This window comes from Dicentrarchus labrax, unplaced genomic scaffold (genome assembly GCF_905237075.1).
Source record: "Dicentrarchus labrax unplaced genomic scaffold, dlabrax2021, whole genome shotgun sequence".
Classification (NCBI taxonomy): Eukaryota; Metazoa; Chordata; class Actinopteri; family Moronidae; genus Dicentrarchus; species Dicentrarchus labrax.
The window spans coordinates 16743868-16771628 of NW_026136707.1; the positions used below are offsets into that span (position 1 = coordinate 16743868).

General features: G+C 38.4%; 1 protein-coding gene across 1 annotated transcript in view; it reads left to right on the forward strand.

Annotated features, from left to right (window-relative positions):
* Nucleotides 1–27761, forward strand: part of cdkal1 (CDK5 regulatory subunit associated protein 1-like 1) — a 224225-nt gene that overhangs the window by 118041 nt on the left and 78423 nt on the right. The window contains exons 9-10 of the mRNA XM_051406374.1: nucleotides 6008–6174; nucleotides 16360–16505. Of these exons, the coding sequence (XP_051262334.1) occupies nucleotides 6008–6174; nucleotides 16360–16505 (313 nt within the window). The remainder of the gene's footprint in view (nucleotides 1–6007; nucleotides 6175–16359; nucleotides 16506–27761) is intronic.

Below are 27761 nucleotides of genomic sequence, written 5' to 3' on the forward strand. Positions count from 1 at the left end.
AATGGCGGCATTAAAGTAAACGCAGTACAATGATCTGGTAAGTCATTGGGTTAAGGAATGATTATGCTCAGGAGGATCTAATGTGTTATTGCTGTTCATAAGATCATGCACATTCTTATTGGTTGCAGGGGGTTATGTTTAATAGATTACAGATTATATGCACATATAGATGATCCTATTATGCTGCATTAAATCCTTGTTTTCCATGACACAAAGCAACACATAGCTAAGTATGTTGTATACATTAAGCTGCCTTGATGCACGAGACAGCATGTGTGTGCTGTGGTAAGGTATATCAGCCCAAGGGCAGTAGACACAAATCCAAATTATCAAGCTGTCACTGAAAATCCAATAAACTGTAATTGACCAATATTTAAGTACTGCATAGTTGCATAGTAACTTCAGTTGTTTAAAGTTACCAAGTACTAACACATTTAGATTTAGATGAGCTTGAACCATGTACACTGTTTCCCTCTTGCTCTCTCTTTCACACTCTTTCTCTGTGTATGTACTGTAACATGCTTAGCCTTGTGTTGACTTGTGTTATGGAAAATAGGGTTTTAATGCTGTTTAATAGGATCATCTAATCTATAATCTGTTAAACACTATAGCCCGTGGCAGCCAATCAAAATGTATCTCATGCTAAAGAGATTAAGATAAGAATGCTGAACCCATATGTATAGGGTATGGATAGCAAAGAATAACTTGTAACATGTGTACACATGTACATGTGTACACAGTCGACATATTGTGCAGACTTTGACACACACATACGTGCACAAATCTCAGAGTGATTATGTTATTATTAAGTTATTATGATTGCGATATGAACAAATTGCAAAAACAAATACATTAAACATTGCAGAGAGACTATAAACATCAAAACTTGTTTACACTTTATTCTTGACACAAGTATGATAAAAATGTGCTTATAAAATAGGTTATGGTGGCTGGTTGTAAAAAAGCACAGTATTAAACTCGTGTCTGACAGTTGTCCCATTTTTTTATCATAGCCTTTGATACAGAGCTTGCTAGGCTAAGAACATTGCTGCTGTTGCCACTGAAGCTGGAATATTTTATTACAGAGAATCATAAAGTAATATAAAAGTGATGACTGCCAGTGAGTGATGAGAAAATATTAGTTTATATACATATTTGTTTGGGTTAGCAAGGATCCAAATCCATAATTTAGCTAATAGGTCAACTGTCATTTCAAAAGGCAGTGACCTTTTTGGACAATCATTTATGCACTTTTTGCACATTTTAAACTGTACATTTTACCTTTATTTATATATATATTATATGTTATATGTATATCTGGAGTTTGTAACAAAAGTAATTTCCCCCTGGGTTTATTAAAGTACTTGATCTGATTCTGACCTTGATCTTTGACAATACAACCTATAAAAGTTGTGCACCATTTAAAAAATGTTGCTATATACCAGTTTTTTTCCCTCATCCCAAAAAAAGTCTATTTTTCCCATTGTTGAACATTATTGATGTCCGACATGTTTTTCCCCAGTATTTTTTGTCTAAATAATTGACTAAAGTGACAATATTTCCACCCAGAGAAAGTAAATTATTTTGACATTACTTGTAACTATAATGGCTTATTGGGAGAAAAAAGTGATTAGAAAATAAAATGAATATCGGACAATAATTACTGTACTATATTATATCATACCATACCAGACCATATATAATACCAAATAAAATTGGATATAAAGTAAGTTTTAATTTTCATTTCCAGTGTCATATGCAGTGGAAGTTATGACAAAAAATGTAAAAATCACTGGAATTTACATTCAGTTTTGTTGCAATAATTCCCACTGAGAGTAGTAATAGTTTTACATTACTGTTTGTAGCTGAAGAGACATTGTGTGTAATATTTAATCAGCTTGACTGTTTTCATGTATGTGTATGTACAAAAGAATCAGAGCCAGAATGTACCAACTAATAGAAAAAAGCGTGACATAAAAATGTGTGGTCATGTTGTGCTGCTTGTGTGTCTCATTTATGATTTGAGACCCTTTTACCATTTCAACAGTGGCTTTTACTAAAGCTCCCAATCACCTGAATCAATTGGTTCTGTCATGCTTCTTCAAAGCAACTACTTCAAAGCCCTCATCTCTTCTCTCCTCCCACTCTTCCCATCCTTTTATCCAGAGGAGGAGCGGGGACACGGGGCCATATGAAATTATATATGTAAACAGTATAATGACATATACAGGGTTGCTGCAGTATATGCTAGTGGAAGTATGTTAAATGATTAAAAACTAAATTTCAATTATTTTGATAAAACTGTAGATCATCATAGTTTTTCTCAAGTTAGACATATCTTGCAAGTTGATATTTCAGAAGGTTTGATTTTATCTTTCTGTTTGACTGAGTGTAGGTCTTTAGGCTACAGCTAGAAAATACAAATTTTGACCAACAGATCCACCACACTTTAAACTCAGTCTTCAGTTCAGGCTATAGAGCTCATACAGACAAATTATAGGCAGGCAGGCAGGCAGGCAGGCAGGCAGGCAGGCACACACACACACACACACACACACACACACACACACACACACACACACACACACACACACACACACACACACACACACACACACACACAGCAAACAAGTTTTTGGCAGAGGGTTGGAGTGATGATTGTTTGATATGTGTATGACGTTTGTCAGACATGCTGATGGTGTTATTCTTGGACAAAGACAAATGCAGCTTAGACATGTACACAGCTGTTTCCTCTTGTGCGTGCTCTCTCTCTCTCTCTCTGTTGCCCTCCTATTATCTGTCTCAACCTAACTATATCCCCACCCCTGAAAGCTCAAATCATAAACAACACAGGTCGTGCTCTATTTTTTTCATCTTTATTATATTCCTGTCCCATCTTCTTTCCATTAGCTGTTTTGTTCACTCCTCCCTGTGCTGTGTTTACACTGCTGTGTCAGAGTTCAGTGAATGTTAATTGCTTTTAGGAAAAGTGTCCTGCTCCACACCCTCGTTTATAACTGCTCCTACATCATACAGTGACATGGAAAAAAGGGATTTGGTGAAGGGTTTGTAATATGAACACACACAAGTTGAAGCAGAGTGGGAACTTGCAGATTTTATTTCTAGAGATACAACTTTTCGATTAACAGTAATGACACATTTTGAATATCAACAGTATATTGATGTGTTGAAATTCTTTAGTTGTTTCCCTTTTACATCACAGTCAGAAGTCTGGGTCAGCTACAGAACAGCATTTCTTACTGGCACACGCTCAAGGCTTGCTCAAGGACAGGCTCAGGCCAAGTAAAAAAAAGATTTATAATTTTCCTTCTGCAAAGTAGTCCCGTTGTGATGAGTTTTTTGTAGTAATCTTGACATGTCTAATACACAGACACATTTCAGCCCTGCACTGCTTTGACCCCTCTCTCCACTGCACACATACCAGAAACTGGAGGAAGCAGCTGTGTTGTGTGTGTGAGCGCAGATAGAGAAGGGAGAGCAAGCTAACATTTCCTGATGAAATGAGCACCTTCTCTGTGTCTTTGGCCAACGATAACACCATTGGCGCACCTAATGCAAAAGGGACCGAGAAGCAGGCCAAAGGGGCAAATTACTGGGCAGGTTATTGAGTTTATCCGGAGATCTATGTGTGACTGTGGCCTTGAGTAAACACCTGAGACTTTTCCAAAGCATCACCCGGTTCAAAACATAATTAACACAGGAATCACAAGAGGCATTTAATAGCAGACAATAACCAAGCTTACTGGCTTGGCAGCATTATGTGTGTGGAATCACAGGAATGTTGTTTTGGAAGGAACCAATTTAGCTCCTAGGCCAATGTAATGCAGGTCTGGCCCTGTATTAAGAGACCACTTGGCCAATATTATTTTGGAACAGAGCCGTGGCGTAGAAAGTGACGCTGCTGGTGCAGTGGATGTAGGAATACATTCACTCCTGGGATGGAGATGATGCAGGCAAAGGTTAGACCTTGGCAGAGGGATTGGTATAATTCAGCCCAAACAAGCTGACATTAGCTGCCCCGGGAATTTGCTGTCACCACCTTCCCTTAGGCTAAAAAGATGAAAAATGTCACACTGTTTATGCTGAAAAAATACTGCAGCAAATCAACCACGGTATTAATTTAGCTAAACTGAGACATTCTTCCATTATGTATCTGTTAGCTGATGATAACATGTCTTTGCATAGAGCTTGACCTCCAGGTCCTCCAGTGAAGCTCTTTAGTGGCTAACAGTAGCTCTTATCTATGTCTGTGCTAAAACAGAGCCTACATTCTGAGTATAACAGATTGAATGAGTTAATACGTGATAAAGAATATTTAATGAACTAGGCTATTATCGAGTATTGGACCAAGGTGGAATATGCTTTTGATTAATTGAGTACTGAAGCAAATGAACATCGCATCCTGAATGCATTCTTGTGTTGTGTGTGTTAGCCTTTAGCTCTGATCACGTGTGATTGATGGATGTTTTTGATGGTGTTTTTTGAAGTGGCTGGTTCCAGAAATCATTAGTGCATCTTAATGTCAATGATGATGAGCTTTGGAAACTCTTTCACTCTGGACAATTATACTGTCATCATCTTTAATCTATTTGGCCTATGCACGCCTTTAAACACACAGTTTTACTCTCTCTCTTGCTCCCTTACACACACACACACACACACACACACACACACACACACACACACACACACACACACACACACACACACAAACTGTCCAATTAGCCAAATACCATCTTTACTCTCTGAATGACCACATGCATCTTCCTGTCCGTCTCTGCACAGCTAATGATAATGATGGTTGTGTGGTTTTCTGCGTGTTTGTGTGTGTCTGTGTGTACTTGAGCTTGTGCCCCTGCAATTGCAAATGTATTTTTATGTGCCTGCCTGATATGATATGTCTCAACACATAGCTTAAGCAGACACTCAACCATTTCCAGACCTACAGTCAAATGACAGTTAGATCATTAAGCTCTAACGGTGAGCATTGCTCTAATTTAGCATGAAGCTGGTAGATTGTCCCCTCTTGCTGTATGTGACCTTCATATTCCTGGAAAGCGTGTTTATAAGATGGGTACTTTTAATACTTGTCACTGACTGTCATGAGCTGGGTCCTGCCAAAACCTTAGAGCGTTTAGGTAATGAGAATAAGAGACTCGCAAAGGTAATTAAATAACTAAGCTGCTGTGATGGTGGGGGAACTTTGTTGCTCGGGCTGGGCAATGTGGTAAGAACCATATAGATCAATTTATCAAAAAAACAAGCAGGTACTTGTAAAAACAAATTGTGTAAATGTAATTTTATACAAGATATAAGTCACATTAACGATAAAACCTAACTTCCGAACATGATTACTGTTAATTCATGTGGTTCAAATGGATATCCTCAATCAAGTAAATAAAGGATTTAAAAAATCACCAATTTTATATAATCATTTAGTTAATTTGATCTCATGTGTAATATATGTATATATTTCCATAAGTGTAATAATAGCTATTGTCACAGTAAAAAAGGATTGTGTATTTTAGTGTGCACAACAGTTACTAGTTATTAGTAATATGATGCCTTTGTATGTATGTGGAAGCCCTTTTTTTAAGCTAGATTTTTTTTGCAGTTATTAAATAATGTGATGCTGTAGTTCTCTAATTAAAATACTTTTGTTGTAACAACTTCCTAGTGCTTCTTCCAGTTTCTTCCAGACAATTTTGCTGATTGCTACCGGAAACTTCAAAAGTATCTGTCCAGTCCAGTTGGATGAGCTATACTTCAGCATACTATTGTCAAATGATATACTGCGCAGTCTTTCTTTTAAAAAGTATACCATGTAGAAAATCTTAAATTGATAATTGTTCGCAACAGTGTCATGTTAACTGAAAAACAAGATTTGTAAAACTGCAGTGACATGAGCATGCTACGGATCATCATACCACAAAGCTGATGTCATTTAGTATGTTTCATCCTTGTTTTTGTGTGCCTGACTTTCCAGAGGGAGTGTGTGAGATCTGGTTGACCAGTGAGGACACAGGAGCTTATGGTAGAGACATAGGGACAGACCTGCCCACATTGCTCTGGAGATTGGTGGAGGAAATTCCTGAAGGGGCCATGCTGAGGCTGGGTATGACCAACCCACCATATATCCTGGAACACCTAGAGGTATGCACTGCACACAGTCACCATTTCACCCAGAATTACCATCAAAGAAAATAATACATCACTGATAAATAAAACTTAAATACCAAGGCCCTTTCCTAAGCTTTTCCTTTTCACCATTTTGTATTTGTCCCTATTGTCTCGTATACTATCCCTTTCTGTGAACAAATATTGCTTTGCCGAGATTTAATAAACTAAATGCCTTTCTGTTTTGCTTACCAAGCAGTTTAGCTGCAGCGCTCATACTCCATTCATTAGTGCAGTTCATTCTCTTCTCTCCCTAATGAGTCAATTAAGGACCATTGTGTCCTCTTTAGCAACCTCATTTTATCAGTCATTATTGTCTTCCCTAATGGAACAATGGACATCGTTATCCCTTCTCTTTCTCATTCTCTTTCTACCCCCCCCCTCTCTCTCTCTCTCTCTCTCTCTATGTTTTTGCATGTCTGTCAGACATGCATTTTTTATCATTGAAATAACAACATATTATAATATTTTATCACCACTTTTCACCATAAATGGACAACAGGCATATCCGGCCTCTTTTTTTAGATAACTAATCAACTTGGAGAGTTGAGTTAATTTATCCATATTTTTTAAATAAATAAAGTAGGAGAAATATTAACATTTCTTGTTTCTGTTTTGTGGTCAGTCTAGTCAGTCGCTATTTGATTGTTCACTATACATCCTGTGAAATTGCTGTATTAGGGCTGTCTGTATGCGTTTATATATGTTTGAGAAAGAGAATATGGTGTTTTAGATACAGGTACACCTATTGACATATTGTCTATCTTCTAAAATTACCAAATTTTTCTGGAAGATTTGAGAATGCCTACAAGAAGGTATACTAGGGACATACTGTATGTATTTTAAGCCATAACAAAAACATCTGTATCCCCTTTAAAGACTAAAATATTAAATTGATGAAGGCTAAAACAAATCAGCCACTATTTTACAAATTACTGTGGGATGAATACATAGGATAGGAAATGATGCTTGTGGTGATAAAAATATGCAAGTGAAGTACCCATTACTGACCTATTTGTTGTCTGGGTTTGTCTGAGCTTTGCCTGGGTAGACACATTGCACCTAAGGCAATCCTACTTTTTGGTTGCTGTAACTTGCTTTTACTGATCTTCAGTAACATAACCTTGTCCAAACTGAGCTTAAAGGGCAACTGCACCCTCAAATTTTGCCAAAACTCTCTCTGCCAGCAGCCCTGAGCAGCTACTGTCAGACTCTCCATTTATCCCCTGGAAAGACAGGGATTCTGGTGGAGCTTTGACAGTCCTTTGAGAGTGGGTACCTGCGTTATAGCTCTGCTAGTGGCTCCACTATGAAAAACTCAAACTCAATTCTGTATTTCTTTTTTAACTACTTTAGCTTGTTTTTTCATCTGACTGGAGTTTAGGAACAGAAGTGATTTTATTTTCTCTCTGCATTAAATTAACTTGTTTTTCTTCTTGTACTGGGGGTTTTCAAGAGAAATAATTTAACTTTGCTGTATACACATTTTTTGTATGTGTGCACACTATTAAATAGGTATATTCTTGGATACCAACTCAGAGAAAGAGAGAAATGAAAATTACACATGTGGGCAAGCGGAGCAGGCAGAGGCTACGCTGTGGAGTGGAGTTTTTGGTAACAGGGACAACTAGACCTCAACCTCTTATGTGAATAAATTCAGGGTCAGTTGAACATTTGTTAGTAGACCTGCATCATATGTGTGTCTGCTCTATGAGAAGGGAATACATGTAGTGCTGTTTTCTCTGTGGTTGGCTAGAAAAGTTGAACAACTGTAAAGTAGGGCTGTGGTTTTGTACATTTGATGGGGCAACTTCAGGGGTTAAATGGACTAGGATAATTACAACGAGTGAAACTGAATAAGGCGATTTTGAGTAAAAGTAATTAAGGCAAGTCAGGGACTTACATTTTATTTTGTGTTTCTGGTTTATATGTCAACATTAATTTTGATCCATATATTTCAGTAGTTTTGCTTGCCTTTTAGCATTCTCAGTCCTTGAGGAAAATTGTTTGGAAAGAATAGAAGGGAGAAATAATAATGAAGAAAGGAAGGACATAGAGGGCTGAAATATTGTGTCGATAACCTAGAAAACTAAAATGAACAAACTTTTTAGTTAAAAAAAAGGGGAAAAAAAGAATTGAAGTTCACAACAGCTAACTTCTGAATCAAACAATCAGATTGGACATCTTAGATGAATGAAATGAGGGCAGAAATGAAAAAAAAGGGGGATGAAGGCCCGGGGATAGAGATGAGGGGTAAGAAGGAGTGGGAAAGTGCTGTGGGAAGCAGCAATGGAGGTTGTAATTAACCAGGGGTTAATGGAGGTGGCTAATTGTCCCCCACATGTATAGGTAGGCTTTCTGCTTGGCTACATTACAATTAAAAAACCACCCTCCTAATGATAGGGAATAACAATTAACTGATAATTAGAAATATACTAGGATGACACACTAGCTTGGTCTGTGTGTGTGTGTGTGTGTGTGTGTGTGTGTGTGTGTGTGTGTGTGTGTGTGTGTGTGTGTGTGTGTGTGTGTGTTAAGAATAATTTCATATGCTACCGGCCCTTTCATTGTTAACATCCATGCATTGAATTGAATTATATCTTTTTTGCTTTAATTCCTCAGTCAATTAACCTACATAAAGAAAGATAAGGGTGCTCTTCTTTAACTTATCATTGTCTTTTGTTGCTCCTGTCCCCCATTTACCCTTTATCCTCTCCCGTTTTCTCCTCTCCCCTGCCACCCCCCACCCCCATTTGCTTTTTCTCTTCCTAGTCCTACTTACAAACTTTCTATATATTGTCAATGCCAGGAAAAAAAATATGATATTTTGAAATTCTTAGTTTTCCTCTTCTTGTCCTTGGCTTTAAATCCCTGTCTCGTCCTCTCTGATTTTGCTCCTTCTCCCTCTGATCCTAGTTTCTACTCCCGTTCCCTCTTCCCACTCCTCTAATTTTTCATATTCTTCTTGTAACTTATAAAATTCTTTCATCTTTCGCCACCTTTAAACTCTTGTTTTTCTCTTCTTAATAACTCTTACTTCACCCCCTTGCCTGTCTCTTTTCTCCAATTCCAATTTATAAGACATGATGGTGGTAATCACAGCAAGAAGAATGGCGTGATGACGGTGAAGGCCAAATCCCTGAAGCAGATTCATCCTTCATCTTAAGTAAAGGCCAAATTATAACCCACTGTTTTTTCTTTTGAAGAACACCAGCGCTTATATAACAACATCATGCTGAATGGCTGTGATTGAAGCTGAAAAGACCAAGTTACCTTTCCACTTCCACTGAAAGATCACCCTCTCTCACAGACACTCTCACAGATCAACACTTAGACACTGTCTCCTGCTGTCACAAAAGAATACAGTTTTTTCCTACGTGAAGCCTATTTCTTCCTGACAGATGTAGACAGCCTCATAGCACCATTTGCTGATTGGAGCAGTTAAAGGCCCAATCACCTCTCATGGGCCACTTGTCTCTGACATTTTAGTTGATTGCGTCGTGTCGTCAGTGGACTTGAGTAGTTGCAAATAAAAATGTCTCTAACAATGCTATCCCTTTGTTTTTCACATTTTTCTGTTCAAGACATATATTTCTACTATGCTACATACTTGACTATATTTTTAGACTCATTTTTAGTCTGTCCATCCGTCCAGTCGCCCATCAAATTGCTTAGCGTGTCAAAAGTGCAGCAGTCGGGTCATCTGATCATGTATGAGGTAGGGGTTTGTGCATGCAGATACCTGTACATATGCTAGTGTGAGCCTCAGTGTGTGATTGAATCTAGCATGGTAGCAGACTCAGTAAATGAGGTGTGAAAGTAGCCTCCTTGTACGTAGCAATCAGTCAGGCTGAGATGAATGAAATTGCAGTTGTCCATTAAACATCCTCCACAGAGCTCATTTCAGTTTGACAAGAGATACATCAGATACGCTGTTCACGCTCTCTCCACAGTTAGCTCCACACTGATACTGTAGTGTTGCAAGCAAAGAGGGATTCGGCAAAAAGGTTTTTGCAGATTTATTCACTCAAAAGCTTAATTCCAAAATAGGATTTTATAAATAGTCAGACAAAAACAAAAATGCTCATCTGTACTTGGTTCTCTTTATTTGTTTTTCATCCTGCTATGAAAAAATGTGAAGCAAACATAAAATGTATGTTGTTGTTTTTTTCAAAAAAAATCTGAATTAGTTTTTGGTATCTCCTGTGACTAAATTGAATCACTCAGTCATTATTAATAATAATAATAATAATAATAATAATACTAAAAGAGTCAGAAGTGTCAGGTGCTTTTCATCATGTGGAGTCTTAAACATACATAAAGTGAATAGTGTGACTGTGTGACATTGGACTTGTGTTTTTTTTTCTTTTCATTTAGTCATTTACTTTCCAGAGATAGCAAAAGATTTGTGTCTTACTCTGATGGAGCCTTGGGAAGGTTGACAAACTACCAAAAAGTGACTGCTCCACCCTCTGCATCAGGGGACATTTTTCATACCCAGGACAGAAGCATTCACACATATGAATATACACATGCAGAAACATACCCACACACACCACTCACCTTCACACTCAGATGTGCACACGAGCACAGCTGTATGGGCACACACTTAGACACACCCTCTCAGACCATTTTCATTTTAATGAAGCCTTTGGGAGCCTTTTCACATTAGAGGCCTAATGTAGCATTGTGTGAGGAACCAGGCACGAAATGAATGCTCACAGTAAAGCTTTTCTGATGTGCCTCTAAATTGTGAGTCCTGACTTGCTGCTGTGAGTTATGTCTTCTGAATTATTGCAGTGAATTATATATGAATAAAAAGATGGGGGATTTAAATGGCCATTTAACGTCTTTTTTGTGACTTTTCTTGTTCCTTTTAAGGGGAAAAAAGATAGATAGAATCAAAATAATTATACAATAAAAAGTGTAAATCAACATTCAGAAAAATGACTTACAAGATAAAAAGAGAGTAAAACAAATACATTACACAGGGACAAAGCATACACATTAAGAAAAACAGGAGCATTCTTTATATATAACATAATTCAGAAGATGCTTAAACTGTTCTAAGGATACAAATTTGTCTGACTTTAGGGTGTTCTGAAGCTTATTCCACCTGTAGGGAGCATAAAAGGTGAAACCAGTTTTTCCCAATTCTGTGTGCATAAATTGGATATTAAAAGTGATGTATTACTGTGGATGAGTACAGTATTCGTAAGTCTTAAAAGTGATGATTAAAAAAGGTAACTTATTAAGGATGGCTTTGTAAATTAAAAACGACAGCGTTGTTCCCTTTGAGTGGTAAGTACTGTACTGTGCAATACATAGATTTTATCTTCACTGTGTGAGGTGCTGCAGGCTCAGTATAACCTCCAGGGAAAATCGAGTGTAGCCTGAAGTGTTTGAAATGTTTAATACCATTGGGAGCTCAGTTCCTCTATGTGCTGCTGAATACAGTTCCCACCAACTGTGTGTTTGTGTGTGCCAGTGCACACACAGGGACCTGACTTATTATCCTGGGAACGGCTTGTAGAATCATTTTATCTGCAGACTCCCCTGGGTGAACCCTGTTAATATGTTATGTGTGGGTTTGTGTATACGTCTGTGAGTGTGTGTGAGAATGCAGTTAGATGCTACTTATTATGGGTTTGATTCAGAACGTTGACTTGAACCAGACTGTAACCCTTTCTGTCTGCGTGTTGGCACTCTGGGGATTCCAGCTGTGTTTGGGTGTGTTGTTATGATGCAATCTCCAACGTGTCCTTATTCCATATTATACAGTGATAAATGATAAAGATAAACAATGTGCCATATACTATATATTATACTATAATATTGGCAGTGCACTACTTTAACATTTAGTGTAAGACTGTATTGTCAACAGTAGTGTCCAACTGCACACTCCAAATGTGTTGGCATGTTGGCGATTAATAAGGAGACTTCATTTTGTAATCTTTCCAGTGTTAGTGTACCACACCCGAATAACATACTTAATTAAGTCACAGTTCAGTTCGTTCAGTTCTGTTAAAGTATTAGATCTAATTTCTTCAATTCCACATTCTGCAATCTCTCTCATGTCAAATTTGCTGTCTTGATTCTTTAGTGCCGTAAAGCTGTATATATACTACTATACTATCAGTCAGTTCTTTCCTCAATGTCTGAACCAGCAGCAGTGTGTTAACCCTTTTACTGGCTAATATAGTTATTTATATTAATTAAATATTAAGATGTTTACACAATGACTTCTGACACTTGGTGATGTTTTGACAATAGTGTTACTCTCAGTTTTATATATTTATAATAAATAATTATAAATACGTTAAGTATCGGTTATGGACAGACTAAGTTACACTGAACTGATCCCTCCTGCTAACCCTAACCCATGACAGTCAAAATAATAAACCAAAGCAATTGAGAGCACCAACCTCAGAGTGAGCTCGAAACCACGTTTTATCTGCACTTTCTCTCTTTTTTTCTATATAGGCTCTTTTCTGTCGTATCTGATTTTATGGGGTAGATATTAGATCCTTTTAGCTAAGCCCATTAAGATGGATACTTTCTGGTTTATGTGTCTATCTGAGCTGATCAACCAAAGATGAAAGGATTGTGCATCTGTTCATGTGAATGAGAGAGATAGTACTGGCGGGGGGAAGGAGAAAGCGGCACGAGAGCGAGAAAAAATATTAGGCTCCTTTTAAACACTGTCAAGAAAGAAGAAAAACAACAACAAATAAAAGCCCACTTGCACTAATTATTTATTGGTTTATTTAAGCTTGTTGAATCCTGCTCTGAGCTGGATCATCCACACAAGAGCAGAGGCATTAAGGCAGCACTTCAATTTTTTGCCACCGGGCACTGCTGAGCGATATCTTCCTCATCACAGTGTCATTTTCACTTCAGACTCACTAAACTGTCTGTCAGCAGCAGTCAAACATTGGAAAAGGCCTCAACTCCACAGGGATCAGTAACAAAAGAGATTCATATCAGTGTACTGTATAATCATTGGAGGATGGGACGCACACTGTCAGACGCACACGCATGATAAATGGCTTGTCTGAATGAAAAGTCCTCCCCTTATAGATTAATCCCCAGTTGCCATCAGCAGTGCCCTGCTATTGAAGCTAGCATGGCATCTGTTCAGACCCTGTTCACCCTTGCAATGCACATTCATGCTTGCACACACACACACACACACACACAAACACACAATCTGTGGGCTCTATTGCGGTCAGCAACATTATCAGAGGAGTAACTTCTAAGAACTTAGAAATAACACATACTGTAATCAATTTGCTATTCTTTTACCTTTTGAAATCATTTAAAAACGGTCATAAATGTTCCTTCACATTTTTTTCTTTCACACACTGTCTGTCACACATTCACACACATACAGAGCTTTGGACAGAGATTTCTCTCACCAATCAAGCTCCATTTTCCAACCAAATTAATTCTTTCTAATTTGGAGCTTCCAGTGGTCAACCCCCTGTGGTGCACTGCAACTGAGCTGTGTTTGTGTGTGTGTGTGTGTGTGCTTTTGTCTGTGTATGAAGGAGGGAACATTGTACAATAGATCTTAATTGAGAAGACGGACTGCAATCAGCATATTCTTGTAGGAAATCATTAAATCATTTCTTCCACTCCTCTCTTTTTCTCTTTCTCCTTCTTGTGGTGATTAGCATGGTAATGATAGCATCCTGATTATGCCTGTCAGAAAAAGTCTGACATCTGTGGTCTCTCCAGTTCTTTGACTGAGGAAATTTAAGTAAGAATGAAAGAAAAACAAAAACCCTTTTCAACTCTCCTAATTTAAAAAACGTATCAAAAAGCACAGAATGTCACTCTTATGTTATTAGTAACAGTCTAAAAGCGGACACATGACTCTCAGTCCTGGGTTGCTACTGGAAAAACCCAGATTTCACCACCCATTTGAATTCCATGAAGTTTATTATTCTTGATAATCTGTTTCGTCTGTATTTCTACGGATCATGAATGATTTATTTCCTTCACTTATAGACTTCACCTCATACATCTCCTGGAATGTACTGAACATCACAGGCTGATGAGTATCTGATGGTGGCATTTACCTTAGGTCAATGTGTAAGATTAGCATTTCATTAATTAAAACCTGCTTTCTGGGGGCACCCAGTTAGCTCAGTTATTAGAGCTGGTGTCCCGTGTACCGAGGCTGAGTCCTTGCTGCAGCGGCCCAGGATTCGAATCCGACTTGTGGCCCTTTGCTGCGTGTCATCCCCTCTCTCTGCCCCCCCTTTCCTGTCTATCTTCGGCTATAAACCTCACGTATGTTTCTTTTTTCCTCTCACCATTTTGATCAGAGGTGTAGCTGAGACCTGGATGCTTCAGTAGAAACTCTTGACTTTTTAGATACAAAGAACAGCTGCTGGCAGAGCCTTGACTCTTTGACTTTGGATGTAGTGGGTACATGATGAGTTCTCTGAGCTGGTTCTCTTGTATTTTGCCAAAAAGAGAGATAGAAAATAAGAGAAAGAGGCAGTCTATTGTAGATGGTCTGGAGCGGAATGAGTGCAGAAACAAACAGGAATGTTGATGGAACCTTCATTTATTCACAGCCAGCAGCCGCCATTAACCAGAGCCTACTGTGAGATTTTGCTTCCTTCTTTCTTTTATGTTTGCGTTACTAAACCTCATGGTCATATAAAAAGTTTATATTTTGGTCTGAGATACACGACTCCCATGGCTAACATATCCTAGGTTTTTCTTTAAGACTAATTGAAACAGACCTACTAATTTAAGAGTTGGTTAATCATGTTTCAAGTGATGACACTAATATACAGCTTACCCAAAGCGATTTTCTCATTTGCTTGGTTTCATATTGATATTCAAACACTCGTACACTGCTCTATAAAGGCAGAATACGAGACCTTAACTCGCCAGAGTGTGAAACTGAGAAAAATGACTTTAAAGGTTGTTTTTGTTGTCCAACTAAATGAATTGCATGCAGAATATTGGAAATGTGGCAATTCTTTGTTTTTAAAATTTAAGTTATTTTTATCTAGAAAAGAATCTTGAGGTCAAACTTGACCTTTTTTTGGAAGTTAAGGTTGTCTGCTTTTGTATTGTCTTAATAATATGCTAAAGCAAAAGGAATTAACTTATACTTGATCACTCACTCAGTTATCTGATCACTATATACAATCAGTATATGATAATTATGACAACATCTATATCAAATCTAGAGATCATAGCACAATTAGGCTGGCACTTTGGTTTTGTTTGTCAAGTAGTTAGCCTAAGATGGCTAACAAGTACTTTCAGTAGATTGCCTGGTTATCTTTGTCTTTCTGGTAGCCTAACGCAATCTCCACCAACATTTTACCTTGAGAACAATGAGTCATTCCAAACAGCTAGCTCCAACACTTTTTGCTTTAAAACTGTATTCAAGCCTGTGTGTGTGTGTGTGTGTGTGTGTGTGTGTGTGTGTGTGTGTGTGTGTGTGTGTGTGTGTGTGTGTGTGTGTGTGTGTGTGTGTGTGTGTGTGTGTGTGTGTGTGTGTGTGTGTGTGTGTGTGTGTGTGTGTGAAATGCTTCGGTACAGTGTTATGCTTATGTAATATAATGGCATAACACTAACTCCAGAGCCTTAACCCAGTCAGAGTCAACCCAACTCAAATTGAGTTAAGGTACTCTGCCTTGGTTTTGTTGCGCATCAAAGTGAAATTACTGTTTAACATGCTAAAGGCAGAGTACCTTAACTAAATTTGAGTGCAGTGAAACAAAGACAAAGAACCTTAAGGTATTGTGCCTTGGTTTTTGTGAGGGTTTTGGAGGTTACAGCAAAGACAACCCCCTATTTACTCCAAAAAACAACAACATTGATAAAGATATTTGTCCACGTGATGAAACAAATCTTGAATGGTCCAAAAATGACAATTTTTGTTGTTGATATTTGTCAGTTTGTAACGTTTTTTAAAATTCACAATTACACTGGCCGTCAACGGGAAAGTGGCTTTTTCTCCATCTCATTTTAGGCAAACAGATGAGCAACATCAGTTCAGACTAACATCTGTAACATGCAAACAAACTCCAAAGTGATTTTGACTTGCCTTTCTTTTCCATACCTATGAGAACTCTAACCGTTTCATTTCTGTTTTTCTTTGTTTTTGTCTTCTCTTTTACTCATTAGGAGATGGCTAAGATATTGAATCATCCACGTGTCTATGCCTTCCTCCATGTTCCTGTGCAGTCGGCCTCAGACAGCGTCCTGATGGACATGAAAAGAGAGTACTGCATCGATGACTTCAGAAGAGTGGTGGACTTCCTCAAAGAGAAGTAAGGCAGGATGTGGTGTCCTAATGGACTTGTGATGCTGCAGTATTGAGTGCACCAAAAACCTTGGTGAATAACCTTTAAAAGATCACTTGTGTAAGGTGTGTAAAATATACGTGCTGTATTTAAGTGGGTGCTCCAGGGTGCTGTTAGAGTTGTCATTAAAGCTCATCAGGTGTTTATTTGGAGCACCTCTCTCTTGGGTGGAGATCACATAGAAAATGTGAGGTTTTTACAAACTATAAAAAAAAACTTCCCTTTTAGCTGTACAAAACAGTTTCAATGTTTGAGCCTTGGTTCCTGACATACACGCTCTCTCGCACACACACAAACACACAGATTTTAAAGGGAAACGTGCATTTCTGATACAGATTAAATAAAGCCCTCCCCCTCATAAAAAATAAATTTCAATTCTGCACATAATACATTGATTTGACCTCTGACATAGGACAAAAGTTATACAAACTTAATGTTTTACTGTTTAAATGATAATCTGTCGTGGAATTTGAGTATGAGTAATTATGGCAATGCACATCAGGGGTGGTAAATAGATATAGAATTGATGCTACAATAATACAGTATGAAGGGATTCATATTGAAATGAGTGTACATATGCAGTGGTTTATTTAAGTGTGTTACAGCTGTTGCCAGATGATAACCTCTTAGGTTGAAGTATGCCTTTTTTCTGGAATTAAATGCATATTTTAAGATTATTACAGTATAACATATTGCTTCATTTGATTATGTATGTCAGAGATTCAGTGAAGGACCCATTAGAAACATAGTAAATGACATTGATTCACTTCCATTGAAATCCAGGTAATAATGAGTGTGTACCTTATTCAGATGGTTAGCTCCCATGTATAAATCTTAGATATTAATATCTATATGTTGACATACATGTCTTTTTGATGTCATTTTGTTGAGTAGAGTTTACTCTAAGCGGATGAGATCCATGCTCTACAGCAATCAATAGATTTCATCTAACTGCTTCATGTAGGGCAACAGTTAAACCATAGGCTTAAAGCATTCTGCAAGAAAAACTACAGTTTCAGAGTGCAATTCTTATACTTAAGAATTATACACCACTGTCATAAATGTGGACAGCAGTACACATGCATTTGTTATGATTACATTACACTTTTGATCAAAAACTAGACATCAAGCACGTGCAACACGACATAGCAAGCAAGCTAACATTACAGTCAGAGATTTACTCCGGTGGCCTCTTGCTCTGGCACTCTCTCTATTTCTCTACTTAGCTTCCTCCGTCATCGTCGTCTTGGGTCTCTTCGCCTCTGCCATTTTGTCCGTAGAGGCTGCTAAGACCGGTTCCGTTGCCTGCTCGCCCAGTTTGGGTTCTAGTGCCCTTTCTGGTGCCGCTCCCCGCCAGTTGTACTGTAAAACAATTCAGCAAAAGTCATGCTAAATTTAACATAATAGTACAAAGTACACGGACGAGAGAAACAGACTTTTCAGTTGTGGTCCAATTTGTTTATGGTAGATGGATTAATTGTGATTAATGTGGTAATGATGATACATTTTGAGTATGTTACATAAAACATGCTTAAGAGTTTTATATTATATAATTTTTTATATATTTTTCTTTATTGTGTCTCACTGGATTCTGCTGTTAGTATCCTGGCACTTGCTTTCCTCTCTTCATCTTTTCATTTATTTTCAAGTCTTTGTTTTTTCTGTGTACATGTGTGCAAGTATGCCCATAATGTGAAATTGGACTCTTGCCTGTCTGTCTTGCCTCTCAGCACTTTAGTATCTTTGATCTTTGAAAGCTCCTGATTGGGCGCAGTGTGCAGCCATTTTTTCCCTTGAGTTGAATTCTTCACCACTCCTTTGAATCCTCACTTTTAAGTTCCTTCTGAGGGAGCCTTAAGTTGAGGAGTGATAGAGACGACTGTGTTTGCTTAAACACTGACTCAGATGCCTATCTTTGTGTGTCTGTATACACTGCCTTGCTTTTTAGGCAATTCTTTAGCATGGAGTCTCTATCACCATCTCCATTTGTCTTTTTAGTGTTTAGTGGAAATTCAAACAGTGGTACTGATCTGGCCAAAATCTGTTCATGGGAGACACAAAAAGATCATGGCCACACACACACACACACACACACACACAAGCATGCCACATGCAGGGCATCCCGTCATCTCAGATCTTGTTTTACTGTCTAGCTAGTCTTTGTATATGTGTGTGTGTGGTTACTTAATTTCTGGCTACTGTTACTTAAACATGCACGGGTGATGTCAGTTGTGTGAAATCAATACCAGTACACATCTAGTGCTCTGACCCATTTGGCTGCAGTTATAAAAACTGGGTTGCAGTTCACCGTCTGGGAGAGAGGCCAGGGCTTCGGACAAGCCAAAAAAAACACCCACTGTGTGTATAAGATTTTCTGTGTGTGTCAGAGACAGTAAGCATCTGTAAGAGTGTGTATGTGTAAATTATAAAGAAACAGAAGCCTTTTAAAGCACCTATAACTGAGATATGGGACTCTTAGAAACTTTCAAGAGATGATAGAGATAGAGCGAAAAAGGTAGTGAGAGAAAAATAATGTTACACATCTTGGAAAAGTAGTGTGTGTTCATTGTAGTAATAGATTACTAGGAAGGTTGTAACATTGCTCTTTAATTACTTTTGAGCAAGGCACTTAAACCCCATCCTTTTCAGTGTCCTGGATAAATAGAAACAAAATAGAAAGACTTGCATACTAATTTGTTTTGTGTGATTTGTCTCCTTTGCTGAAGTTCTTCTTTCAGAGACCATAAACTATAGCTTTATTTTGGTCAGCTTCAGGCTACATTGGCCTGTTTCTTTGCGTTTTTTCTTCTTCTCTTTCAAATATGTAACACAGGAAAGAAGACCCCACACCATGCTCTGTGTGTGTGCATGTGAGAGGGTCATAAAGTGTTTATAATGATTCACTCTTTTCTTACTGGTGCAACCATTCAAACCGGAACAACTCAAGGTGAAAGGCAAAGCCGTGTGTGTGTGTGTGTGTGTGTGTGTGTGTGTGTGTGTGTGTGTGTGTGTGTGTGTGTGTGTGAGTGTGAGTCAGACTCACAGGGGACTGTTAATGTAGATTCTCACAATTACTCCTTTGTTGAGCCATATAAAGTTCACCTCAAAGAATGTGACAGACAGGAACCTTGTGCAGGTATGTGTGAGGTCAGAGCTTATCTGACTGACACACGCAGACAGAAGACAAATGTATTTCTCTTTACAGACAGCTTAATGCCACCAACACTGCAGAGGTCATGAGGGGTCAAACACCTCTGGCCTTCCTTATCGCAGAAAACCAGCGCACACACACATGCAGACACATATTAGACCTCCCTCGTTGAAATCCTTCACAGCAGAGAATCTTGAACCCGTATTATGAACTTGAGGCAACATTAGCAGATGTTGGTAGCCTTTTCTTTATTTTGTTTTGTGCCGGCAGTTATTTGGTGTAATGTGTTTCTTTTCAAAAGAGCTTTGAAAGCACTTGTCTTTATGTTTCTGTGAAAACGGGCATCACCACTGCTGATTGAGTTAAGTCACCTGGTTACAAAAAGGCTTGGTAGCCCTTTTATCACTCCTGAAATTTGAGGAACCAAAGAAGTCAGGGTAATGTGGGAACTGAAAAAAAAAATTTAATAGCGTAGTACAGGACAGATATTATTTGGCCACTCTTCAAAAACATTAAAGTTCAAAGAATTCCCATGAAGTTTAAAATGTACAGTGAGACTGCAGCTCCTTTTGCCCCTCAGTTGGTGATCTCTGGTGGTTTATGACTAGTGATACTTTCAGTGATACTGCAATCTTTCAGAGTAAATTTTAGTATTTTGGGTTTCAAACTAAGAACCATGAAGCCCTAAATATTATCATCAAACAACAAACCAAAGCTACAAATGTTCCATCTAAACAACTGGAAAATATCACAGTGTATATGTTCTTAGAACAATGCCAGCGGTTTCCAGCATGGAAAGTAAAACAAATCTAAGTTGCGCTAATTAACTATGTATTTGCAATTTCCCCAGAAACCAACAGAACACTGCACTCTAGGGAGAAAAGAGAAAAAAAGTAAATTTTTCACACTGATGGCCATACGACAGCTTATTTGAACAGTTTGATTTGTTCCACACTTGAACATGTATTGAGTTTAAAGGTCTCTTGAAGGTTGAATGCCCAAATCACCTGTCAATGGAAGCTCATTCACACTTATCAAATCTAATGGCAAATCAGGACTTCTCTGACCCTTACTGACACATGTGTAGATGAACTGGTGGAAGAAAATCAATTCTGTGTTTTTTTCTGTGATTGTGGTCATTAAAGACAGACTGGATTGTTCATACTGTGGATGTGCTGGAGATCGAAGAAGGCACCACTGACAAAAGACAAAAAACAAAAAACTAAAATGCTGTTGGCATAATAAATTAAGTTCAACTTATTGACCTCCCGAGTATACCAATTGTAGTTTTTAGAATACTAATCTGCTATGGTGTGTTATTTTTTTATAGGTTTCTCATTCTTCCGCATTATTTCTTTGACATTATTTTGCTACTTTATACAATTCCCTTATTCCCTGCTTTAAACCTGCAGTGAAAATGTGTCTCCCCCTTTGGCAGTGAGAGTAATTACACCAATACAAAACACACAAGAATTTGAAGCCAAAGTTCAGCTAACGATGAATGAGTCCTTAAAGGAGTAACTACAGTGGCCCCAAAAGGCCCCTATCTAGAGCACTTGTTTGGTTTGTCACTTCTGGGCTACTGTGGAAACATGGTACTTCAACATGGCGGTCTCCATGGAAGGTGACCCGTGAACAGGATTCCTATATTCAGGTGATTATAGACTAATTAAAACATAGTTATGCATATTATAATACAGTCCCTCCAGAAAAACGCGGTTATGCGATCGCATAATTCAATGCATAATCAGCCAAAGTCCACACATTTATGCGGGGCCGCATTTTTTCAAATATGCCGCACTTTCGCCGCATAAATTGCCGATTTCCGCACAAAATATGCGGGGCTTGCATGTTTTCATACTCCCCGCATTTTCGTTGCAAAAAAGTCACATATATCTTAGCAGAAAGTTTAACTTCACACAAGAACAGCCATTTTCCCCTGTTGCCATGGGAACGTTACGAAGTGACGTACTTACGGGACATGAACGTCATCGAAAAGCTGCAAACCCCGCGATGAAGCTGCAATTTTTGCAAGTTCCCGCAATTTCGTCGCATAAAATTGCATGAATATCCTGCATATTCCATCGCGTTTTTTAAGAAAACGTGCCGCATAATCAAGGATTTTTGCCCGCAACAATCACAAAAAAACTTTCTGGAGAGACTGATAATACATTTCTGCCAATAGATCCTCCTAAATGTTACACGCTGGACCTTTAACTCAATAACAAAGTCCTCTCCTTTGATCCAAGGAAGCAGACAAAAATAAACACAAGTGACGACTTGTGCGTCCAGTAGACAAGCTTAGTGATTCAACAACTTTGGCGTTACCTCCCAGTGCACTGCTGTCCGGTCCAGGGAATAGCCAGCGTGGGAGCTGGGGGGCTTAATGGTGCGTCCATGGAGTAGAAAGAGAATGCAGTTGAATATTCAGATTCTGTAGAATGCATGAACTATGAAATATTGATTTTTTTGGCTTGTTGCCAACCGATCACTTAGGATGGATTAGGCCTCTTCCACCAGTGAATTGATGCACCCTTTTTGGTTGGAATGTCAGCATTGCTGGTTGTGCTCCAGTGCGGTAACAACAGTGCAACAGGGGCAAGGTTAAATAACGGCCTATATTGCAAAAAACTAAGCGATTTACCTACATTTTGTAAAATCGTTTGGCAAAGGCTTGAATGTAATGGACGTTCATTTATATATAAATGTCCCACTCTCCAGCTTTAATATTAAGCGTAATTCCCACTGCACGTTTTGGTACAAAGAGCTTTTCTACTAAATGTATCCATATCCACAGAGAGAGAATGCATTAAATATACTCTCCTTTGAATGACATAACTAATTTTTCCAAGTTGTTATAACTGAATTGTTTTCTGCCGTGCATAATTTTAACAATCAGTAGAATAATTATTTCATTTAAATGGTTAATTTGTCCTCGTCTGCCAACACAGACCATATTTTTACACCCTTTTCTCTCTGCTTTTATCAATTAAAATCACATAATGAAGTACAGTCTTTATGTATTGATGTATGGAGAAAATCCTGTTATGGTGGAATAAGACTGTTACAAAGTGAGTGAACGTGGTCAGAGGATTTTCCACAGTTATTGCGTAGTTTGCCATAATATCTGGGCTGATTTTCCCTCCTCTACTCTAGAGGATTAACTGTCTTTGATTCACAGAGGCCAAAGATGAAACGCCTGGAATAGTTATGCGTTTGTGGGTTGGGGATTGATTGTGCATGTGCGCAGAGGAGCTGAATCTGGCAGTATTGATGTTGAAATTTGGGGTTAGTTGGTTTAAGCAAAAAGGAGGGGGTAGAAGCATGTGTAATCATGTTACCAGAAAGGGATAGATGATATGGGAGGCCTGGGTGTTGAGCTGCCCTCAGACCTTCTATGGTTTCCCTCAGGGTGGTAGGTTGGTTTCCCTGGAGGTTATGTGTTCCTGACCCCTGAAAACCCTTTCAATCTCAGGCCATAAAGGTCCTTCTTCCGAGGAGAAACGCTCACTTACATGCAAGAGGAAAGGCAACAATAATGCTGTTAGGCCAAAACTAAAGAGCAAGCAGTACTTTATTATTTATTATTGAAGGTTGCATAATGTTAAGGGAAATGTCCAGCTGTGGAGTTTTTGCAGGTGTGGCCCAAATGATTGAGGATTCGGATAGGTCAACAGGTGATTAATCTGCGTGATCCCAGTAGCTGACTGGTACAATGACCCTTGACCTACAACATAACCTAAGGGAACCCAGTAATCCCCATCCAATCTCCATATGAACATTTGCCCTGTTTTATTCCATTGCTTCATTGGTTTAAGCCACCCCACATAATGCTAACTTTAACATAACTGTGCTTTTCATCTAAGGCACCAAAGCAATACATGATTCTGTCTTTTCTGTCTTCTTTTAAAATTTCAACCTGTTCACCCTTGTTTAGCGTGCAAAACAGTCTCATAGCTGCACCTGATTTCATTTAATGGTCCACTGTTACTTGACACGTTTTGTTTTATATTGTCTTGATTGTTACAAAAAGACGTCAGAGAAAGAGCTATTATGTGAATATTGTCTCTTTTCTCTCGCCCAGAAGGAATTTTATTCTAAAATGATCAGTACATACACACAAACAGCAACAGACACAAGCATATCTCTGGGTGGTCTTTTTCAGCACATTATTACTCTAGCTTTAAAGGCACTGGCTCTCATCTATAAAATATTTTATCACTTCACACATTTTTAAACGTGCAGGTGGTCAAAACACCCTTGTGATTAATAGAACTATTATTCGTACCTTATATTAACAAAACTTTGGGTTCAAATCTGGCCCTTGACCTTATGTGTGTGTTTTTATTTTTTTTATGTCATCCCCAAAAATGCTAAATGTCGTTCTCAAACTTGTTGTTGATGAGATGATGAAGCTGTTTCCTAATTATGTAACCTTTGGAGACATAAAAGCTCAAACCAATGTGCCTTTGGCCTAAACAGGATCTGACTATTACACCAAAACTGTTTAATGATAGCATGTTTTCATCTAAAGGGTGCAGCCAAAATTACCTTAGTGTTCTACATTCCCACATTGAAAGTGCTAGGTAATAACTATTAAGAGTAATCCCATCCTCTTACACTTTAAATTTGGCTGTCATGGTTTTATTAGTCCAGTGGTTTAAGGTGGTAGACAGCCGTATGTCACTTTTAGAGATAGCAGCATTGGAATTCATATACAGTGATGACTCAAGAAGAAAGAAAATATAATACACAATATTATATAGCAAAGTAAGTCAGTTGGATATTTTTGGACTCAGGTACTGTAACTCTAAAGACATTTATATATGATTAAAGGATTTTATCATTATTACCATTGCATGGCTTGAAGGTTATCATTTTGTTGGGACCATAAGAATCAGACACATGCGTCCTTTGGTAGTGTGTTGCAATGTTGAATGTGTCGGCAGAGTGACGCTGTGACTGTTGATATAATCTGTTGATGATAAACTTTCTGTCTGTGTGCGTGTTTCGGTCTCACTTGAGTGTAGCGACTGTTTCTCTCCAAACAAACAACTCCAATAAAGTTATGTTTGTGCACGGTGTCTAGTGTGTGTGTGTGTGTGTGTGTGTGTGTGTGTGTGTGTGTGTGTGTGTGTGTGTGTGTTTGTCTGCCTGCACGTGTATGCTTGTGTTAGTCATCTCTATTAGTCACAAGTAGTGACAGGGTTATATCAAACCTTTCTGGGTTACCGCAGGACACATGCATCAGTAGCGTGACTACACCATGTGTGTGCAGTGTGGAGCCAGTCTCTCGCTTTGTTTGTTGTGGAAGACATGCCTTCATTAGTTTAGACACACACACATTTAAAAGTTTAAGGTATCAGCCAGGGCTAATGTTTCACTGGAACTGGTAGGTGGGAGGGGCTGAAGCTCCCTTAAGGCTTTGGAAAAAAGAAAACAGAGATAAGACAAGCGAGGGAAAAAAGAGAGGGAAAGAAAAGAGGGCAAGAGAGGCGGGAAGAGAGAGCAGTTTTGAGACAGGTTTGCCGCGATAACCTGCCACACTGGTGGGACTTGTCAACATTTCACCCCTCCTTTCTTTTCTCCTTTCCCTCCAGCCGATGATTCAGCAAGCAAAGTTAATGACCCAGTGAGGGTTTCTGTGTGTTTTGACTCTGCCTTTGATTTAAAACCCTTGTTAAACCACACAGCAAGAATAAGAACTAGTACAGCAAACAGCCTTGCTTTGTCATCGGAGGCACTATTGGATGTCCACGTGATGGACATGTCATGACGTGTTTTCTGTTTGTGCTTAACAGCTCATCTTACCTCCACTTCTAATTGAAGGCTTTTCCTGTATAGATAAAATTAGTTGTCTGAAGGAATTCCCCCAAAGGCCACTAGATACTGGCTCCAAGGAAAAACAACTGAATTGAAGGGATTGGTCAAACTCTTTGAAGTACAAAATCAGGATTTTGGTCTAAAACGTTTCACTTGCTTTAATGTGTTTGTTCGTGTTGAATAAATGCTTAAAGAGAGGCACTCACATGTCTTCTGTGTACAGTTGCCTTAGCCTAAGGGCCAGGTTATACTGGAAAAAGAAGTGGTTTATATGTGAAAAGTAAAAGAAATCATTGTGTCAATAACTTATTTACCTCCGTACAGCCAAAACTAGATAGAACTAAATGCCACATTATTGGTTTCTGAAAGTTACAGAACACAGATGGACACAAGCCCACCCTAATTCAATGTTAGAAAGGTGTGGGAGGTGGGGTACCCTGTTTTTGCCCAAATCCTTGCATCAAAGTACTCTTTCAGACACATAAATAAAGTATGTGACTCCACAAATGCTATGTCCATATTTTTTGTGTGCATGAACACTCATACAACCTGTTGTTGTACAAGAAAACATCTGTATTATGTACACGTCACTATTCAACTGGCAATAAACATCAGTGCGTGCCTCCTCCGTGGTTCTGCTGATGTAACCTCACTCTGCTGCTGCTATACAAAAAACATTCAACTGTTGTCAACTCCGCAGCTTTTTAAACCAGTTGTTACTTAACGTTTAAAACCAGATAAGGAGCAATTCTTGACACTTTTGTTTTTGCCAATCATGCAGCGTCTATACATTGTCTATTTGCATGACCTCAAAAGCCAAATGAGTCATATATATGATAGCTGTAAAACCATTTACCAAACCCATCAGAAGTTAGTTTCAACAGAACAGTAACTTGTACTTTAAGTAATTTATTAACCAGATACTTTCTTACTTTAACTTGAGTAGGTTTCTCAAATGGTAATTTTCCCATTACTTAAATATTTTTTTTATGGGAGTATTATACTTACTTATAACTATATTATTATACTTTTACTTGAGTATAGATTTTCAGTACTCTATCCACCACTGGTTGCATCATTAAAATCTTTCTGGCCAGGTTGCCTGGACTTAAAGTAACTCCACACTATTACCCCTTGTTTTCAGGACAGTATTTCTGTCTCTTACACACACATAAAACTAAAACAACAGAGTTTGCCACCAGTTACAATCTACGTGATTTGAGGATTACTCTGGTGTGAATAGTAAACATATGAGCAAGATTTCCCTTCCTTATGTACATATAAAAATCACAGATAGTAGTATGTGAATACTATTTATTAGTTTGTCTGCATGTTTATGCAGTTTGTTAATGCTGCCTGTTGATTTGTGTGTGTTTGTGTATGTATAAGTAATATAATCCAGGAAGGGGTGAAAGAGGGAGGGAGACTTCCTGCCTACATACCTGGCTGTGTGTGTCAATAAGTCTAACATTGTGAATTGGCTCAGTTTAAACAACAGGAAACCAGCAGAGAACGAGTCATTAACTTCACAACAAGCTAAAACTGAAGATAGTGTGTGTGTGTGTGTGTGTGTGTGTGTGTGTGTCTGTGTGTGTCTGTGTCTGTGTGTGCACACGCACCTGAGAGAGACTGAGAGAGAGAAAGATAGAAACAACTTGTGGATAATTACTCTTGGCAGTTCCTAACACATCCTTGTCTTATTGACACTTCCTCTGGATTATACCATATTTCCTTCCCACAAATCAACCACACACACACACACACACACACACACACACACACAGGATACATACAGCTTCACTATAATTACAGGAGTTAAGTTTTCCTTCATTAAGTAGTGTTAATTTATTATCAGGCCTCTCAGACCACATTACATATCCTTCCTGTCTTTAGAGAGAATATAACACACACATACACAAATGCAAGACAACAGGGTTAGTGTGTGTGTGTCCATTAGAGAGGGAGGGAGAAAAAGACAGACAGACACTTATATAACTTTGTGAGTGCACGTCAGAGCAGCAGTGAAACTCTATGCCTCCCAGTGGTCACAAAGAGGTTACAAAACAGCCAACCCACATACACACCCTACCAGAGTAATTAACAAAGTGTTTTTTTCTTTGGATTGCATCAGCACAATACTCTTGCTACCAATTAATTTAAAGCAAAAAACCTCTATCGACTATTATTCACTCTGACCAACTTCAAATTCGTCATGAAAAAGAAAAGCTGATAAGAAAGCAGACATCACA